Raw genomic sequence first — 21,979 nt, forward strand, 5'->3', positions numbered from 1 at the left:
AATAGTAAAACCTTTAAGACAATAGCCCATTATGTATAAGAATATTATTTATTGGCTCTAGTTTATTGAATGTCATTTCATTAGTTTTCTAATTATTCCTGGTCATTCAGACACTTGTTGATCACTACTGTGTGCCAGGCATGCACTGAAGATATAGAAAAAAATATTTACTCCCTAATGCCAATTTTATACAGAAGACTTATAAATTTGATACAGATGCCATTTCAGGGATGTCACATATATTAAGGATTGTATCCTAGATTATTTGACTTTAGCCGTTGTTAATTAGTACTTTTCTGGACCTGGGATTTGGTTTTGACAGGTTTAGTGTGTTATCATCATAATATACTAAGGAGGATATTGGTAAATTTTCTTCAGGGTTCTTCCTCAGTGATTATTGTTAAGCTTCTAGTAAGCTGATTAACAGGTGCTCACTGCCACTTTTCCCATTCAAGATAGCTTGACTTATGCAGTTTTTATTCCAAATTAAGCACCAGTCAGTGTTTTAAATTGAATTTTTCAATTTCCCATGCCATGGAAGTGTGCTCATGAATTAAAAACTAAGCATTGATAAGAAAAGTGGGAATAATATTTATTTATGTTAAAGTTAATGATTAGATTTTTACAGATAATTAATTTCCTTTTTCTTCAAGTTTCTTATAGGAAAAAAAACCTGAATGGTAAAACTTGTAGATTATAGTAACCAAAAATGCTTTCTTGGAGGTTTTTTTTTTTTTTTTTCCATTCATTGCAATGGATATTTATTTTGCACCATATATATATTTTTTTGCCACAAAAATGGAATGGATTTACTTAAGTTCTCTGGATCTCATAAATTGATAACATTTTGTTATCAATAATAGCCTACTTCTTGATTATTGAGTGGATTAGGCAAGACAGTTTTTATATAGTATTTAATCAATTTAATTAACCAAAATAAAAATGCATAAAAGTGAATTAATTGACTTTATCACACATTTGTCATACTTAATGCTTTTGCCTATTGAAAGATGATAATTTGAAGGAATATAAACCTTTTATTCCTCTGATTTACCTGCCCTACTGCCATGTTAGCATGTTTTTGATCACTAGGGTCTTATAATCCTTTACTTTATACAGAACTATCTATGGGTATACCAGTTTTGTGTTGCCTTAGTTTGTATACTAGAAAAGGATCTGAAGTCACTTGTTCATTTTATGTAGGTTGACTGAATAGCCATCAGTTAGAATTGGCACTCTGAGTTGGTATCAGACCAATGATTCATAGGTGATAGTTTCTTTGAAGCTCATTAGTAGGCCCCTGAGGAGCTCAATTTTAAGTTCACTGTTTATTTGTCACATAAGATTCTAGAAACACCTATCATGCAGGAGTGTCAAGATTCTAGGCATATTAAGTCATTTTAAAAAAGAGATAATATTTTGTATACCTAGCTACTTTTATTTTAATTTGGGTTGTTTGTAAGAAACTGTATTTTCTTGTTTTACTATTGATTTTCTTTTCATATGCCAAATAACTCTGAATGTCAAGCTTATAATTTAATTTTAGGGTAATTTTTTTTCCAACTTTTCACACTATTTACAAATGCAGTATTTTGCTTTGTTTTATTTGGAGGCTACTCATAATGAATAAAGGGAAGGATGTTTGATCTGTTATACAAGTTTGACCCTATGAAAGGAGAAGAAGGGATGGTAGGATTAGGCAGAAAAAGCCTCATACTGCAGGATAATTTTGAGAATGTTTCGGTTAAATTGATGGAGAGTCCATGAGCCAAGTTGCTCTTCAGAAAAATCCCTTTTGGGGGGCAGGAATGGCTAAGTTCTAGTACCACTGTTGTGCTTAATCATTTGCTGGGATCTGCAGAGGGATGCATGGACCTGGTGTCAATGCTCAGTGGATCCAAAAGTGTAACAGCTGGAAGTTGTGAGCCAGTTGTTCCCAACAGCATGTTCTTTAGAAGGAAGATCTGAATTGGGCAGCTCCATGATCACACAATTACATAGATTATTTTATTTAATCTTATCACATATATTATTTAATCTTATTACCAACTCTGATCACTCATTCCTGAGCAGAGATTGAGAGGTTAAAATAACTTTTCCTAGGTTGCTTAACTAGAAAATAATAGATCCAGAAAGGTTTCTGAATCCCTGGTGTTTCAAGTACTTAAATCCCCACACTATACTGAATGTATGCATATAGTGTAAAAAAATCTGCTAAACTTTGTTTTGTAACTTAAGTAAATTATTTTCATAGTGTTTCATGAGTCTAATTGTAAATGTCTAATTACCTTTTGTCAAATTACTTTCTAAAGTTTGATTTGTTTTTATTAAGGCATATATGTTTAAAGTTTGTGGCTTTAATTTTGATTCATTGTCTTCACTTGTCAAAAAAGTACATTACGCTAGTTTTACCCATCCCCCTTTTCTCCCAGTATATTAAAGTTGTACCACAGATCTCTAGATACAGTAAGCAATTCTCTGAGGATGAAGAAAGAAAATGTACATACACATAGGAATTTCTTTTCCAGAGCTAAAATTGACATTTTATAAATAATTTCCGTGTTGCAAACTTGAGACTAAGAAATCACAGCAATTCAGTGATATGCATTTGGCATGAGTCAGTTTTAGTTCTTAGAGCTTTTCATTGGAAATGGCATAAAAAGTAAGATATCTCTGAATTTTTTATGCTGTGGGCTTACAAGAGACATAAGATGTTTTTCTCTTATAGATGTGTGGCAGTGCATGGCAGCAGAAGTAACAAGCTGGTCACAAACCCCTAAGTAGTACTTCCCAGGTCACATGCACTCTTTAATTTTTAAAGAATCCAGAAACAACCTAAGCATTTGATAACAGGTCATTGCTAGGTGATAAAGGGTATTTGATATGGGGTGTTGTCTTTCTCTCCACACCTCTCATTTTTAGAGACTTTATATGCTGGTAGACTATAGCCTAACTGGTAACTGAATTTTATTTTACCACCCTCCCTTCTTTTTAGTGTTTGCATTGATTTTCCAGGTCTTAGAATTTTTCTGGTAATTTCACTTCATTTTACATATATTTATAGTGAGTTTATCTGTAAGGTTATGGAAGATTCAGATTGTTTAGGATTTTTTAAGCTTAAGAAAATGAATTCATTATAATTTCTTTAAACATTGAGGCTACTGTATTTTAAACACTTCTCATGATCACTGACTTCAATATAAATGGAACTGGAAATGCCATAGAAGCCAACTAGTGGGGAGACTGGGGAGGGAGGGAGAGAAAGAGACAGAAAAAAATATAGTAACTACTGCCATAAGTGTGTATACATTTTTCTTTAAAAATTTTTATATTAAACTAATTTGAAGAGTTTTGCTTAAAAATAGCTTCCTTTAGAATATGAAAATAGGGAACTATAGATTGATGCTTTAGAAATTTAGTGTTGATAAGAACACATGAATTTAAAAATAAATAGCATATACTATGAAAGAAGCCAAAAAAATTTAAACGAAGTTTGAAAATAATTAAAGTTTTAAGCCCTAAACCAGATTTGTCATTGACATGAAATGATAGATTTTTGTCCCTTGGGTATGCTTGAAATAAACATGGAACTCAGTATTGTTTTTAAAACTATTTTGCTTTTATAAGCTAAGACAGATGTACAAAAAAGATGCAGTTTTTATTTTGTATTGGCAGCTTCCAAATATTTAGTATCTATTTCCAAGAGTTGCAATTAGTAAAGCAACCATGGTACTGAAATCTGCACATCCCACAAGCTAATTATATTTGCAAGGTCAGAGTGAATACATATTTTCAGAAAAATAAAGGGTTATATAAATATGTGTCTTCTACTTGGCTGTTATATCACAGTTTGTTGATCTGGAGTATAATGTGTACAATTCACAAATTTGTCTGATAACAGAAAGTGGTGTGTGATTGTGTTTATTTTACTAACCAGTATATTCACAGCAATCACTTCCAAATATCTCTCCAGTAAAGATGTGTTAATTACAAAACAGACAAGGTCTTCTATTATATTAAAGCTACTAACAAGAAGACAGCAGGAATCACACATGTAAATAGCATCATCAACCCCTATTTTAGTCCTCTGTTTTGATCTGTGAGTTGCGCATAGACCAAAGGTGCTATTAAAGACTGAGTGTATGAAATAGGCAGCATTATATGAACAAAATTTATTCAACAAGAAAACAGACCTTTAACATGAATTTAACAAGCCTGAGAAATTATAAACTATCATATGCTGCAGATTCATGCAGTGATAATAAACAAAAAAGGAAAGTAAGAGGTTTCCCTAAGCTAGCCAAACTGCTAATGGTTTTGTTATAAGCTGTCTACTGTTGCAGTGACCTCTGAAAAGTCTCAAGGCACTTGTACCAGAAAAAATTAAATGGTCAGGCTGGTAAATAGAGATTCAATGTGGTGTACAGGACTTCATTATGGGAAGGAATTTTTAAAGTATTACATAATAAGGAGATAATTTTTGTGCAGAGAATTTGATTAAATTACTATTTGAGGTTTACAAGACGAACTGAACTAGTTTATATAAACTTCAAATGAACTCTTTAGGAAATTCATAAAGCTCTAAGAATGGATTATTCCTCCTTCTTCCCCAGATCTTAATTAATTCTTGGGGGTTCTTTGTTTAGTATGTTGCATCTAAGATTTCTCTTCCTAAACATGGAGTGACCACTTTGCTGTCATTCTGTTGCATCATGCTGTAAATACACAAACAGAGAGAAATGCCTTCAGCTTATACACACCTCCAAGTGCTCACTAGGGCTTTTTCTTGAATCTTTCTTACTGTGCATAATTAACACCTTTTTTGCCCATTGCTCATTAGTGCACTGGACATTAATGAGTCTATTTTGATAGGTTGCTCTAAAGGAGAAACCCGCTTACTTTCACAGCAGAAGCAGCAATTATAAAATTGTAGAGAAATTAAAATGTAGACTATATTGCCATATTTATATTTTTATTGCATGCTAAATCTAATTTTGGTTTGCAGGTTGTTGAACACGTTAGTTTCCTTAAGACAGTTGCTATAGTGATGGCAGCAAATTTCCTTCATCTTCCTGTAATCATTTCTATTGGCTATCATATTGCTGCTCAGGAATGGTCTGAACATGTCATTTCACATAGGACATCATTTATTAGTTGAACAGTATATTAAAACCTTATTTTTTCTAATTTCTTTGTAGAATTTTTAAAATTTCAAGTTTTTTTTAATAGATCATGATATCTATTTATTTGTTATTTTCATTTCCTGTTCACAAAGTTTCACACCTGCGTATAATATTCCAGAAAAATACAAGAGACTTTTGCATGTAAAATAGCTCTCTGCTGTTTTAGTTTGAAAAATTCAGAATAAAAAACTAAGCATTTTGCTGTGATACATAATGAAATTTTCATATTTTATCTAAGTTTTTCCCCTACAAATGATTGAACTTTATTATTAAAATAGAATCATCAAACAGACCAAAATGATATTTACCATTAATAATTAGGGGTGCTGATTTTTAATTATGTATTTGTTTACCTTGTATACCTGTCAGAATGGTACCTTTTCCCCTCCTTTGCCCACATGTTAACTTGATCTTATGTGTTTTTAGTTCAAAATATAAGAAAATTTTACTCCAGTTTTCTTAAAAACATTTGTTTGATGTTTGTTTGTTTGTTTATTATTTATTTACTTTTTATTTTGGGGATTGAACCCAGGGGACACTTAACCACTGAGCCACATCCCAGCTCTTTTTGTATTTTTTTTTTAAGAGATAGGGTCTTGTCAAGTTGCTTAGGGTCGCTAAGTTGCTGAGGCTAGCTTTGAACTCACTATCCTCCTGCCTCAGCCTCCTGAGCCTCTGGGATTATAGGCATGCACCACCACACCTGGTCTGGATGTTATTTAAAGTATGTCTGTACCTGTTTTTATTATGCGTTATGAAAAAAGGAAATACGTTAAAACATTAAATATAGGAAAGTTAGACCATATTCACATATAAATGTGAAAGTTAAGTCTAGATAAAGGTTATTGTATGAAAAGGAAAAAGTTTACAAACTATTAAATCATTCATGTTTTGGGAATGCTTGCTTTTATTTTGAGGCAAGAGAAATCTCTGGGAAAGTTTGAACTAGAAAGAAAAGCAAAATTCAAAGTTGATTTTTTTAGGCCAATTGGGCAGAGAACTTAGACTGATTCACGTGTCATAGTTTTGGGTATAAGTTTATACCTTTGTAAATATAATATTTTGACTCTTCACTTCAGCCTTGTTAGAAATGGTGATTTTCTTTCTTTAAATCTTATTCTTTAGCCAAAGCATGTAGAAATATTTACTATATGATTTTTAGATTTTCATTGCTTTAATCTAAAAACATTATTTTTAATCTCTCATTATGTTTAAACAATAATTGTACAAATGAGAATGAATCTAGTTGATAGTAGATTTTAAAACATTAGTTTATCTCACTGGGCCGGTGGCATATGTTTGTAATCTCAGCTACTTAGGAAACTGAGGCAGGAGGATTCCAAATTCAAGTCCACCTGGACAATTTAGTGAGACTGTGTCTACTGGGGATGTAGCTCAATGGGTACAATCCCCAGTACTGGAACAGGGGGCAGGGCTGGCATAATTCAGTTATTGAACATTTTAAAAAGTGAATCTGGAAATAATGTCCTGCTCTAAAACTGTGCTGTATGACAAGTGTATTGAGTTAAATTTCCTTAAAGAGGCAATCTATTCTAAAGTTGTATGTGTTCACCTAAAATTTCATGCTATTTAAAAGTTTTAAGGGGCTGGGATTGTGGCTCAGCGGTAGAGTGCTCACCTACCATGCGTGAGGCACTGGGTTCGATCCTCAGCACCACATAAAATAAAGATTATAAAAAAAAAAAAAAAGTTTTAAGAAGGGCTGGGGCTGTAGCTCAGCAGCAGAGCACTTGCCTAGCATGTGTGAGGCACTGGGTTCGATCCTCAGCACCACATGAAAATAAACAAATAAAATAAAGGCATTCTGTCCATCCACAACTATTAAAAAATTAAAAATTAAAAATTAAAAATAAAAAGTTTCAAGAAGTTCTTTTAAATCTATAATAATGACCACAGAATGACACAGAATATTATATGATTCTATCCCTTACTAAGAGCTAACAGATGGTATCATGTAAGAATTTAAAAACTTTCTATAATTAATTACCAATTATTAATTTTTGTACTGTGAATTTACAGCCACATCATTGAATACCATGATCCTAGCTTAAAGCGGTGATGACCTTGGTTTTCTTACATTGTGCCTCCTGTGTTGACAGTGGTTTGGACACGTAAGGCCATCAGACAAGATATAAAGTCTTTCATAGTCACAAGAAGTGAAAGGTATCTGACTAGAAGAGAATACATGGGCAAGTGCCTGGCTGGCTGCAATTTTGTTGTCATTTCATGTACTGTGGTAGTATAATTGATGTGACAGGGCTGGGCTTTGGATGTAGTCCCTTAGCTTGTGCTCACTTTCAGTTTTAGTTTCTCTGTCATTCATTTTGATTAGTTAAAATTTAGGTGACAAACATGCACACCCATGAAGGCTGTTTGGTGTAAGTTTAGTTAATGACGTATTTTAATAATAAAGATGCAAAGTTAACATTTTTCTTTACTGCTTCATGAAAATTGCAATAATTGGTGTCATCTTACATTACAAGATAGAGGGTGGTGTGCTGATGGCACAATCAGCAGGAGGTTCTTTTTTATTAATATTATAATTAAATGATTTTCTGGAAATAGGCCAGAAACAGATGCAAGTTGATCATGCCTTGTCCACTGTTGCTTGGCATCATCACTTGTTTTTTTTAAAAGAATTGACTTGACACCTTGTTTTTACAGGTTGTTATTGATGCCTTCAGATTGATCAATGCTAATATGATGGTCTTAGGACATGAACCAAGACAAACAACTTCAAATCTGGGTCACTTGAACAAGCCATCTATCCAGGTAATGGCTCTATTTGATAATATGAAATGTATGTAAAATGATAATGTATTTTAAAAGTATAAAAACTCTTTTACCTTTTTCAGACTTGCAGTCATTTTAAGATCTTAATTCTTTGCGTTTTTACTTTGTTTGCAATTAGTTTTTTTTATTTTAAAAGAGAAATATATGAATATTATTTCAAAAGTTATATTTGTTCATACATGAGTCAATTTTTTAGTAAGACCTTTAAATTTTTTACCATATGTAAGCATTTGGGAGCATAGCAGAGCCTTTAGATTAAGAATATCTTAGGTATGGTTAACATTATAGAGAAGAACCCATAAGAGCTTTAGGTGGAAGATATGGGCCACCACAATTGATTGGTTTGTACACATTTCTCATAGCAGAAAATAATGGGAAAACTGATACATATTTAAACAAGCCTCTAGAAAACAGTTTGGAATTGTGTCTACTGGGGGTGTGGTACTGGGTGTTGAATTCAGGGACTCATATATGCTGAGCAAGCACTTTACCACTGAGCTACATCCCCCTAGCCCTTTTGTAAATTCTGTTTTGAGACAGGGTCTGGCTGAATTTTCCAGACTGCTCAAACTTGCCATCCTCCTACCTTAGCTTCCTGAGTTGCTGAGATTGCACTGGGGTATCACTATACCCAGACCCAGTAACAGTTCTTAAATAATACTTAAAATTTCCTACCTTTTTGGTTTAATCTTCATCTTTAAGATAACTGCTGCAAAACACACTCAATATTACTTTCTATGAGAGTTTATAACTTATTTTATCTAATGATGTCAACCACTGTTATTGGAGTTATTGGTATTCAGACAGTTAATATCCTCTTGAGTGATTAATGTTTTCTTTGTCAATGAGACAAGTCAAGTAAACGACTTGTCTCATTGTTTGAATACAAATTTTCATTGTCTGCAAAAATTATTTTAAATGTGCCATATAGCCTATGTCTGTATGGTTAATTACTTCTCTAAAGATTAATTAAAAGAACAAAAATAACATGTTTGGTTAAATAGAACACATAAGACAAAGACATAGGAGTTATTGCTGTTCCCCTTCTGACACCTTGTTCTTCTATAAGGTTGTCTTTGGGGAATTGTGGCTTTAACAGTTAACCATGATTAAGTGTTGGTTACACTTTGATAACTTGGTACTTTTAAACATTTGATTTTGTAGCAACCACTCATCCGAAATCTTCATCAAAGTGAAATATTTTGTTTCAAAGGATTGAGGTGTGTTGCTTTTGGAAAAAAACATTTTTTAAAACTTAGGGAAGATTACAGAATATAATGAGTATGAAATAAGCTACCAGTGATTTTGATTGGGCATAGACAAGCCCATACTTGTATGTTCCAAGAGAATATATTATTGGACCTGTTTAGCTTGTGATAATGACCTTTCTTATAAACTCCCATCGAGTCATACTGCTTCATTATTTTTTATAAAAGGTTAAGTAGCATCTCACAATCCAAAATCATTGTGATTACTGGTATTTTCTGCCAGAAGTTTTTCCTTAATTGTAAGTCAACAGCCACCTGTTGCAGATTTCTTTTTTTTTTTTTAATTAAAACACTGCTTTTTAACCTTAAAAATTGAGTTAAATCAATATTAAAATCTGTTTTATTCTATACCAATCCACTTATATTTTTAACCCTTAGTTATAGTCTTAGTTTGGTGAACTTTATGAGACAGATTCTGAATGTGAGTTAAACCACCTATGTATATATAACAGCTACAGCATCAATATTTTTCCTTTCATTTTAGTTTGTTTTGCCTTCCAATTAGAATCTGTAAATATATTTATTTCACAGTTTGTATAGCGCCCATCAGAATGACATCTAGCTGGGTGGGCATTACAGTTTTAAGACAATTTCAATACAAAAACACACAAATGGGATCAAGCCAGAAAATGACTGAATAAAGCCATACCTTAAAAAACTTTCTTATTTTTCTAAGACACACTAAAAAGAAAGCAACCCAGAAGAGCTTGAAGTAAATGGTAATGACCATAATATAATTTTAATGTAATATTAGTGAAATCTTTAACATGGGGATTAAAAACTTTTCAGAAATAACCTTTTATTTTCAAGGGAAAGTTAGCTGGTGTTAAGAGGGAAATTGCTCTTAAGCGAATTTTCAAGTAGTAGGGGTAGAAGTCTGAAAGCAGCTGTTAGTACTCGCTGGCGTTCACTAATGATTTTCTAACTCTTTATTTCTTTACTGTTAAAGTGGTAGGGGAGTATTATGATTACGTGTATATTACTTAAGGAAAGATCAAAATATAATGAAAGAGATTATAAAATAAGATATACAAATTCTTCATTTTGTAAATATACAGTTTTATAAACTGTGCCTGTATATTTACACCAAAACATTAGTATTGATTACTTTTAGGTGATAGAATTATAGAATTTTATTTTCTTGTTTTTCCTTGTCCATATTTCTTAAACTTTCTACAGTGAAACAAAGATATTTTTAGAGTTTTTTTCTTTTGCCATACTGGGATGGAATCCAGGGTGCTCTACCACTAAGCTACATCTGTAAGCCTTTTTTTTTTTTTTTTAAATATATTGACACAAGTTCTTACTACGTTGTCCAGGCTGGCCTCAAACTAGCATACCTTCTGCCACTGCCTGGGATTATAGGCATGCGTAACCATGTCTGGATCAAGTATTCTTTAAAAAAGCATCCTGCTTTAAAATATTATAATTTTTTTTGAGATGGTCTTGCCAAGTTGTCCAGCCTGGCTTCAAATTTGTCATCCTCCTATCACAGTTTTCTGAGTAGCTGGGATTACAGGTATGTGCCACCAATCCTGGCTAGAAATTGTTATTTTAAAAATATTAGTGATAATGTTGAAGTAGCTAATAGGCAGATTTTATTTACACTTTCATGTGTTATAAAGGAGAAGCTAAAGTTTTAACACTTATATAGTACTGTAGGCTTCTACATAAATATGAAAGACTTTATATTGTTTTGTACTCAGAATATTTACTGTTGTTAAATGTTTAGAATTAAGACTGTTAATAAACATTTATTTTGGTAACTTAATTTGTAGAACTACTGCATTAAAAACTGTTCAGACATTTCAGATAAAAGTGTTGCAATAAATCTGAAGATTGTCACTCATGTAATTTAGAGAATGTTGATGCATAGATGCATGTGCAAGCATTTTGAGCCTGTAAGTATAGGGCTTTTAGCTCTCAGTACAGTTGCATTGTGTAGTAGGGTTAAGCTACTTGCAATACATTATTTTGATAATTATTAGATACACTATTGTAAGACAGTTGCCCAGGAAACTGTCGTCATTTTGTAGATAAAGCAACTAAGGCCCAGAAAATTGAGTTGTTCCTAATTCAGTCACTTAATATAAGAACTGATGGTCATAACCACATCTTTTAATTCTTTTATATAATAGTTGAGAATCTAATTAATTAATTTTGGCATAGATAATATGTGTCATATAGTTCAAGATTCAAAAGATATAAAAAGGCATTTAGTAAAAACTTTCCCTTCTGATTTTACCTTCTGCAGCCCAGTTCTCTACTATGGAGGCAACCACAAAATATGTTTTGTTTTTTTATGTGTTGTTCTATTTATATATAGAAAGCTTCATTTTAGAATGTGATTCAATGGATATTATTTAGCACCATATTTCCAGTTTATTAATGTAAAATAAGGCAAACAAATTTATCTTTAGATGAAGCAGATATTTTTAAGAGCATACAGTGTTTTAAACCTATCAAGGACCTATGAATTGCTTATATATAATTCATAAGCTGTGTGTTTTATAATGCTTTCCACAGCAGGGAGTGTATAGAGACATAATTAGAAGTAAACTGGCCATGTGCAGTTTACTTTACATGAGACCAAAAAGCTCACAACGATTTTCTCTGATTTGTGATGAATGCACTGGAGTACACAGCAGATGAGCAAATAAAATTAGAAGACTGTGTATATCATTTGATTTAAAGTTAAATTTGTCTTTAATTTAAATTTAGTCTTTTAATTCTGTCTGTGTTTGTCTTATTACTTTTATCTAAATAATTTAATTGAAAACCAAAAAGGTAGTGCCTTCAGATACCAAATTGTTTATTTTAGCAGTGTAATTACTATCTAAAATGTAGATCTGTTTGTCTACCATGTTGGCTTTTGTGTATATATTTTGGTCACAATTGTTACTTGATACATCACCACATGGAATTGGGCAGATAATGCATTACATAAAGGGATTTGGATGAAGGGACATTCAATCTGAGCTCCACTCTCCAGCCAGACCGTCTGGAATTGGGCACATGTTTCTAACTCTCTACACAGAAGATACACCTCATATAATACACAAAGATAAGTTTAGATTAAAGATCTATACAATGTAATATTTTCATGCATTGAAATTTAATTCACTTTGAAATAAATAAGGATTTAATAGATATTCTTAATTTCTTCTTCTCCTCCCCCCTTCTTCTTCTTCCTTTTTCTTCTTCTTCTTGTTCTCCTTCTCCTTAAAAACAAAACAAAACAAAAAACACAACCTAATAGTACAATTGATAAATGGACAAATGAACTAATAGACACTTCTCAAAAGAAGAAATACAAATGGCCAATAAATATGTGAAAAAAAATGTTCAACATTGTTAGCAGTTAGGGAAATGAAAATCAAAACTACACTGAGATTTCATCTCACTCCAATTAGGATGGCAGTCATTGAGAATACCAACAATTTTAAGTGCTCAAGAGTATGTGGAGATAAAGGAACACTTTTACACTATTGGTGGAATTGTAAATTAGTACAACCACTATGGAAATCAACATGGAGGTCCTTAAAAGACTAGGAATGGACTCACCATATGACTCATCCATAGCACTCCTTGGTGTTTATCCTAAAGAATTAAAGTCATCATACTGTAGCAATAAATGCATACCCATGTTTATAGCAGAACAATTCACAATAGCTACACTATAGAACCAGACTGTATGTACATCACTAGATGATGGATAATGAAAATGTATATGTGCGCAATGGAGTTTTACTCAGCCATAAAGAAGAATAAAAAAACTGTCCTTTGCAGGAAAACAGATGGAACTTGGGACCATTATGTTAAGTGAAATAAACCAAATTCAGAAAATCATGTTTTCTCTCATTGTGGAAGCTAAAGAGGAAAAAGGAAAAGAAAGTTTAGGGTAGTGGGGGTCTCATGAAAATTGAAATGAGATCACTAGAATAGATGAAATGGTCCAGGAGGGAGAAGGGAAGGGAAAAGGAAAATAATGAAGAATGATATTCTCCAAATCACATTGTTAAACTGTGTGCATGACAGTGAATTCCACCATTAGATATGACTATAATGTACCAATAAAAAAAAATGTGGAAAAAAAATCGGGATTCTACATTAAATGTAATAAAACATAAAGCCTTTTCCTTAAAAAAAAAATGAACAAATGCACATGGAATCAGCCTAGCCTACCTAACTGGATTTTTATGATGATTAGAAGATGTGATGTGTAAAGTAGATGTTGAGGGATCATTAAATGTTCACTTCCCTACTCCTTCTTTTTCTATCTCAACACCATCTATACTGTAAAAAAATCCACCAATCAAAGACTGGTGGTGATTTTGGTTAGCTTTGTCTGTAGATTCTTGACTGTTTTTCCCAAAGCCCTTTTTTTTTTTTTTTTAATACTTGTTAAAAATACTCCTAAGTTGTATTTCTGTATTTTCATCATTTAGACTGACAGAGGGTCCTGTAGGTCTCCCAGGATACTGTTTGAATCACAGTTGATCACTGTTGCTAGAGTTAGATACTTGGGCAGTTGGGAATTGATTTTAGCACATCCAGTATCATTGTTTTTTAATATAGCTATGTCATTAGCTTACATTTTTATTATAAATGATTGGCCTGTTTGTCTGAATATGGTAAAAAAATAAATTCTGGTTAGTAGATTGCATGTCACTATATAAGAGCATGAGCAAGAAAAAGAGTAACGAATAAAATATACACTGTTAATTTGGAGATGTGCCTGAACACAATTATTTGAAATTATAAAAGCTGAACTAGGAAATAAAATCCAGATTAATGTCCTTGAAGAAACACATGCATTTTTACGGCTTTTTAAACTTTTGAAATACAAAGAACCACCAGGTATTACATCTGACTTAATAAGTTATAAATAGGTAATTAAAACTTAGATTATGATGAGATCAGACCTTATCTCTAAGTCTTCTCAAGGCTATCAAAAAGATTGAATTTCTGAGGCTCTGTATCATGCTTTAAAAATGTGTCATCCATTCCATTAAATTTCACTTCTAAGCCAGAAATGGTGGCGCATGTAATCTCAGCAAGTTAGTGAGGCCCTGTCTTGAAAACTACCAAAAAACTTTCCTCGACTTGTGGTTGAGAAAAATGTTTTAATTTAAGATAAAATACCCTTTTTTAGAAGATGATAAGAATATTGTGTATAGGATGTATCAATAATTTTAAATATTTTATTTATTAGATGAAAAATATTAAGTTATCCTTTTTTAAATCATTTATGTAGGCCTTAATTCATGGACTAAACAGACATTATTACTCCATCACTATTAACTATCGGAAAAATGAACTGGAACAGAAGGTAAGTTTAAATTTTTGTATTAGAAGAGCAAATCATCTTTCACACCATTTAGACTATTAATTTGTATATGGTTTAAATTTGATTTCTTTACCTGTTCTGCTGTTTCCAAATATTTATTTTGACTCCTGATGAATTACAACATAAAATAAAGAAATATTTTATTGAAAGACTTTTTTTTTTCCTTAATTGGTAGGTGCTGAAGTGAGAGAGGAAGTGGAAAATGAAAGTGTTCAGTTTTGTTTCATGATAAATTAAAAAGTATTTCCATTATTTTTGTGGGGTTTTTGATTAATTTATCATCTCCGATAAAGTTGACTTTTATAATTCTCTTACTAAAAATGTAGCTTTTCAAATTTGCTAAGAATAAATTGTCATTGTAGATTTTTAAGTATTTTTTTAAATTGTAGATGGACACAATATCTTGATCTATTTATTTTTATATGGTGCCGAGGATGGAACCGAACCCAGTGCCTTATGCATGCGAGACAAGTGCTTTACCACAGAGCTATAACCCCAGCCCTTGAATATGTTTATGGTAAATTAAGGAGAGTAAAGAAACAGCTTAAGGTTTTCAAATATTTCAAACTAGATTCTTGTCCCTTTTAATATAGTTTTCAAATGTTATTACTTTTGAAAAATGTCAAACATCTTGGTGGTTTAAATTTTTTTGTTTATATCTGCTATTAGAATTATTTCTAGTATAATTTTTCTCATTATTAATATCAAAATTTAATTCTGCTTGTTTTTTTTTTTTTTTTGAAATTATAATCTGAACCACTTTCCCCCCTTTACTATTAGTCTTGTACTAAATTAGTTTCTTATATTTCTCTCTGGGAAGGACAAAAAAATGTTTCCTTTTTTTTTTTTTTTTAAGAACACTGAATTTCCTATGATAACTAGTGAGTTTTGGGAACTATAGCCATTCTGAAGTACACACATGATAAGAATTCAGTAACAAACAAGACCATTAGTACTTGAAACTGTTTCTCACAAAGGTGTTTACTGGAGTTGGGGGGGCATCTGGTTTATGGCCAGTGGGAAGGGGAGTTAATTGTGCTGTCCACACATGTATCCCCTCTTTCAATATATCATTTCCATCTTTAATCTCATTTCTAAATTGGAGGTAAAGAATATGCTATATTATATTTTTTTGGAAAAAATTCCATTTTGTGTTTTTTTTTTGGGGGGGAGGTTGCTTTGACAGGAGGGAACCCTATAAAACTGCTTGCATTTGTCCCAAAGTTGTCTCCTGCTGTGATAGATTTACTTGATTGCTTGAAGTACACTTTCAAAACTTATTTTCAATTTAATGGAATAATTACAGGTTGTGATAAAGGATTCCACTCAGATTCAAAGTGAAAAATTCACCTAGATACATAAACGTTTTATCAATATAATATCTATCATGCATCTATTTGGTAATATCCAGTTAATCAATCTCTCTCTCTCTCTCTCTCTCTCTCTCTCTCTCTCTCTCTCTCTCTCTCTCATACACACACACACACACACACACACACACACATTCACACTCTTAGATAAATTAATTACTGCCATGTTTATACTCTTAATAACTCAGATCAGCTCTTCTCATGGTAATAAAAGCCTGCCTTTATTCTTATTCATCCAACCTGTATACTTAACCCCAAGCCTTACCTGGCTGTCCCATTGTAATCTTTATGCAGTCATTGCCAAGTTGTCCTTTTGCTCCATTGAAACTTTCTTTGTTTGCTTTTGTAGGGGTAGCAAATCCAATTCTCAACATTAATTATGGTTAACTTTATAGCATACATAGTTGTAACTATAAAAAAATTTTCCTAAGTATTAAATAAATGAAAGTAAAGAACCCAGAAAGTAAATAACTCCTGGTGGATGAAAACTAGTGTTAAAATACTAGAATAAACAGCATTTATGTTAATAATCATGCAAAAACAAATGAAAATATTTTGTTTTGGGGAAAAAATTTACTTAAGTATCCATTTTCTAGAACAGTATCAGTGGAGAACATGGGAAGTAATCAAAGACATTGAAGTTACCTGTGTGGGATTTACTACATTCTTCTATTAACCCTGGGACCATAAGAAGGGAACGAGGGAGGTTTCTGTCTTGAAAAACTTCATAGGTGATTTTGTCATACATGTTACTTTCCAGAGTAAGATAAATTATCACAAATAGCTGGAGACCTCTAAACAAGTTAATGTGATTTTCCTAAATTGAGCCTGTACATTTTCAAAAGTATGTCTTTGGATCTTTTGGGAAACTGGGGGTTGTAATCAGGGGCACTCTACCACTGAGCTACATCCCAGCCGCTCAGGAGACTGAGGCAGAAGGATCACAAGTTCAAAGCCAGCCTCAGCAAATGAATGAGGCTTTCAGCAACTTAGCAAGACCCTATCTCAAAATTTAAAAAATTGGCTGGGGATGTGACTCAGTCATTAAGCAATCCTGGGTTCAATCCCTAGCACCAAAATGAAACAGAAAGAAAGAACGAACATGAGTCCAGTTTGAGAAGCATTGAAATAAGGTGTTTAATTTCATGATCACTTAATATAGAGCCCAGCCCCAATTTGTTGATATGATTACAAACTAGACAAATCTGATTTACTTCCCAGCTTCATGACTTCCCAGCTTCAAGTTTTATGTTTTTAAATTATAGATAGAATGTTAGAATTTGAAGAAACCTTTGTGACTAGTATAAGCTTTTAATTCATAGATATATAAACTGGGCTAAGCAACTTAGTGAGACCCTGTCTTGGAAAAAAAAGAAAGAAAGAAAGAAAGGGATGGGGATGTAACTAAGAGGTAAAGCACCTCTTGGTTAAATCTCCAGTACACCCTGCCCCCGCAAAAAAAAAAAAAAAAGACTGACACACAGTCAGTAAGTGGGGCATTTTATTTCCTTACCTTGGCATTTTGAAACCCGACTACATGAAAAATTAGCAATTCTGTGTATAAAATAAAAATTTAATTTGTCCACTCAAACAAGATACCTATTGTTTGCTATTATTTGATATTGTTTTAGAATCTAGACCCTGATGATCTTTTAAAAAAATTATTTATTTATTTATGGTTTTAGGTGGACACAACATCTTTTTTTTTTTGACACAACATCTTTATTTTATTTTTATATGGTGCTGAGGATCGAACCCAGTGCCTCATGCATGCTAGGCGAGCATTCTACCACTGAGCCACAAACCCAGCCCCCCGATGATCTTGAAAATAACAAGGCAGAGTCCCTGCCCTTTTGATTTCCCTTTAGTGGGAGAGAAATGCAGTAAACAAGTAAACAATAATTTCAGGTGTTCACGTTACAGTATAGCAGATTTAAAAAAGAAGGTTTTTTGTTTAAGACAGCATGGGATGGCTTGTTTAGATAATATGGTTAGGGAATCATCTGTCTTTAAGGAAGCCCAGCAAAGATGAGAATCACCTTCTAGGTAGGACAGCAAAAGCCAGGGGTTGGAGTACTCTTTAAATTTAATTAGTATAAATTTAAGAGAATTCTAATAGGAATTTATTTGAATTCATTATTTCAAAAAGATTTTGTGAATTTTCTCAAGTCAAGTGAAGGGGGAATATCCTTCAGGCAAGAAAATAATTACTTTTTCTTTATATTTTTTAGATGCTGCTAAATTTGCATAAGAAGAGTTGGATGGAAGGTTTGACACTTCAGGACTACAGTGAACATTGTAAACACAATGAGTCGGTGGTAAAAGAGATGTTGGAATTAGCCAAGAATTACAATAAGGTAAAAGTTACTTCTAACATTAGTGTTTTTTTAAAACAATTTTGAAATATATATGATTAGATACCAAGCAACTGTATAAATAGTTTAAATACAGAGGCCTGTTCTCTAGATCAGAGAGTAAATATTTGATTTTCAGGTCATTCAGTCTTTTCTAATACCCACTACTATTGTGCAAAAGCAGCCATATATAATATGTAAACAAGTGAATGTGGTTGTGATCATTAAAATAGGCAGCTGGCCAGCTTTGGCCCATGGGTTCTCTAGTTTGCCAGTCCCTGTTATAGAACATGTAATATAGTTGCACATTTGAAATGTCTTCATTATTCAGGGACAGAGGGTAAGGGAATGTAGAACAGAAACAACAGCTTACTACTTGCTGCATATAATTTGTTTTATGAATTTTTCTACTTTCCATTTGGTTAAAAAAATCCAATTAATATTTATTGAAAACATACTATGTGCCAGGTACCAGGGATATGGTAAAAATTAAGCCATACAAAATCTCTGCTATTCAAGGAACTTACTTTCTTTCATGTCTTTTGGAATCTAAATTCAACCCAAAATATATTTTCCAACTTTTTAGACCATACATAAAAAAAATTAGTTTCCATTTTGACCCAGTAAATGAAATGTTTATGAATGTATAACTTATAATGTTTTATATATTAATCAGTATTTACCTTTATTACATATGATACATTTTTTGTTCTTTCTCATCAAACTCTATTTTATTCTGTTGTAATTGTATACATACATATCATACATTCATATATTCAGATTCAAACTCACTAATGGATTGAAAGCCTGCATTTTAAAAAAATCCCTTATACATTATGCAGTGTTATGTTTGCAAATATTTATTGACTATCTCCTGTACAAGTTGAAGTGGAAAACTGAGAGCCTTGCTTCATTTATAGGAAAATAGAGACAGTAAGAAAAGTTTATAAGTAACCAGAGCACTAGGCAAAAATCTGTTCCATAACACCTTATAGTATTCAAATGTCCATAGACCAGCTGGATCATCATCTTATGGGATCTTGTTAGAAATATAGATTCTCAGACATACTGATTTAGAATTTATATTTTAACAAATGTATCCAAGAGATTTATATGTTCTGGAAGTTAGACATTGTACAAATTGCCATAGAGAAACACCTGAGTTAGGCGTGCTGGCACATACTTATAATTCCAGCGGCTAAGGAGGCTAAGGTAGGAGGATCCCACATTCAAAGCCAGCCTCAGCAATTTAGCGAGACCCTTTCTCTAAATAAGATACAAAAAAAAAAAAGGGCTGGGGATGTGGCTCAGTGGTAAAGTGCCCCTTGGGTTCAGTCCCTGGTGCCAGTGGGACTGGGGATGGGGGTTGGACAGGGAGAAGCACATGAGAAGTTCTATAGGAGTTCAGAGGCTCTGATTTTCTGTTGTGATACTGTCCCAGGTTTCTCTCTTAGAAAACAACAACATTTGAACAAGGCTTTAAAGGATGAGTAAGTTTGGAAACATGTAGGAATGTACCCATAGGCAAAATAAATATGGGCAATGCCTAGTAGATAAAAAGGTCATAGGGCATATCCCACAATTCTAATACTAGATATGTATCCAAAGGAAATGAAATCAAATGTCAAAGAGATATCTGTACTTCAGTGCTCATTGGAGCAGTATTCACAATAGCCAAAATATGACATCAAAAACATAAATGTGTATCAACAGATAAGTAGAAAAAATGAAGCACATACATAATGCAATACTATTCAGCCTTTAAAAAGAAGGAAATCCCATCATTTGCAACAGCACATTGAACCTGGAGAACATTATGGTAAATTAAATAAGCCAGGTACAGGCAGACAAATACCACATGATTTCACTTACATGTGAAGTCTAAAAAATTGGAACTCATAAGTAGAGCATACAGTCGTGATTAACTAGGATTAACTAGGATGGAGAAATGTTAGGGTTAAAAAAGGTACATGAAGTATTTACGAAACGGTGTGCTTGGCTGGAGTATATAGTACATGAGGGTGAATAGTAGAGTTAAGTTTTTTATAGTTCTTAAAATCTAATAATAGTTCTGGGAATATCAGGATACAAATTACTTTTGATCAGAGGCATGATATGCCCAGAACCTGACTTTAGAAATATAAGTTTATAACAGTGTAGAAGGAATCCTTTAAGAGAAGATTTGAATGGGAAATTCTATTTAAGAGGAGTTTACTATTCACTATTACCAAACAAAAGGCACTGTCTGGGTTAACTTAGTGGCAGTAGGAATGAAGGCATTAATAGGCAGATAAACAAAACATGGTATTGGTTGGATAAGTCAGGTGAAAGAAGAGGGAGGAATCAAAGATGAACTCAAGATTTCCTGTCTAAATGACTAGAAGTATGTTGGTACCATTAATATTTTCAATTTAGATAGGAGTGAGGAAGGAGATAGTTAATTTTTAAATAAATGGTCAGAAACATGGGGCTAAAATCTAATAGTAAAGGCTGTAACTCAAGATTTCAGGGTCATAGTTTAAAATGACATTGGATATTACACCAAAATAAAATTTCCCTTTTAAATTAAACACTTCTTACCCCCCCCCCAAACCAAACTATTATCCAGGAGACAAATGTGTAAGATTTACAGAAATGTAGCAATAAGTCTTTCAAGGTAATTCAGTTTTGAAATAAATCTAATAGGTTCTTACAAACTAAATTTTGGCAGAATTAGGTTTGGCTTTGAAGAACATACCCTTATTATAGATATAGTATTTCAACTGGAAATACTCACTTAGTGCTAGATTGTAGGTAAGTTATTTTATATCTTTCTAGTATTTTTCATGATGTGAAGACTAGATAGAGAGAAATAGTTTATTTTTTAAAATAGTTAACCTTTTATAAATAGAATGTTACAATTTATTATTCAGCAGACTGTAGGAATGATTTTTATTACATTACACATTTAAATAAATTTGTATTGGTACCACTGCCAGGAAGTAACCTATTTATGGTTACTGCTGCCCGTCCACAGAAGTTTTTCCTATTTTACAGTTTTAAAAAATCTCTGTAGTACTCAAAAACTTGTAAGGTTTGGTTAAAAAATGAAAACAATGTGTAAGCTGTGATATGAAAGAGTCCAAATTTGGGAATGTAATTCCCTCTTTGATTGAAAGAAATATAGTGGATTTTTTTAGTAACACTTAAAATATAAAATGAAAGGCCCATGCTACCAGTTCTTCATAGTATTCTTTTTTAATTGGCTGGTGTTTTAAACTAAGGTAATTACTGTTAGATGCCAGTTAGGTCCTAAAGTGAAAGGTTAGAAAATAATTAAATTCCTATGTTCCAAGTTTTCAATTTGAAGTCTAAATTCACCACACCAAAATTCTACTGGATTACTACTAATTTGATGTTTCTCATTATTGAACTACAACACCCACAGCTCTGTTATTCCAAACCTCCTAATTTATTCATGCCAAAATGCATCTGCTATTTTTTTAAATTTTGATAATATTTGATTACATTATTTGTAAATGAATGTGCAGGTGAAAAATGAATTGCAAAAGAGGCCATTTTTGAAAAGAATAGCATTGAAGCAAAACTTGCCTTTTCCCCAAGCATATAGTTCCATAAATTCTGAGATTTAACAGGTTTT

General features: G+C 32.4%; 1 protein-coding gene across 1 annotated transcript in view; it reads left to right on the plus strand.

Annotated features, from left to right (window-relative positions):
- Psmd14 (proteasome 26S subunit, non-ATPase 14) overlaps positions 1 to 21,979 on the plus strand; it is a 107,912-nt gene that overhangs the window by 73,668 nt on the left and 12,265 nt on the right. Inside the window, exons 8-10 of the mRNA XM_026393087.2 lie at positions 7,869 to 7,976; positions 14,523 to 14,597; positions 18,217 to 18,342. Of these exons, the coding sequence (XP_026248872.1) occupies positions 7,869 to 7,976; positions 14,523 to 14,597; positions 18,217 to 18,342 (309 nt within the window). The remainder of the gene's footprint in view (positions 1 to 7,868; positions 7,977 to 14,522; positions 14,598 to 18,216; positions 18,343 to 21,979) is intronic.

This window comes from Urocitellus parryii, chromosome 1 (genome assembly GCF_045843805.1).
Source record: "Urocitellus parryii isolate mUroPar1 chromosome 1, mUroPar1.hap1, whole genome shotgun sequence".
NCBI classification, from domain to species: domain Eukaryota; kingdom Metazoa; phylum Chordata; class Mammalia; order Rodentia; family Sciuridae; genus Urocitellus; species Urocitellus parryii.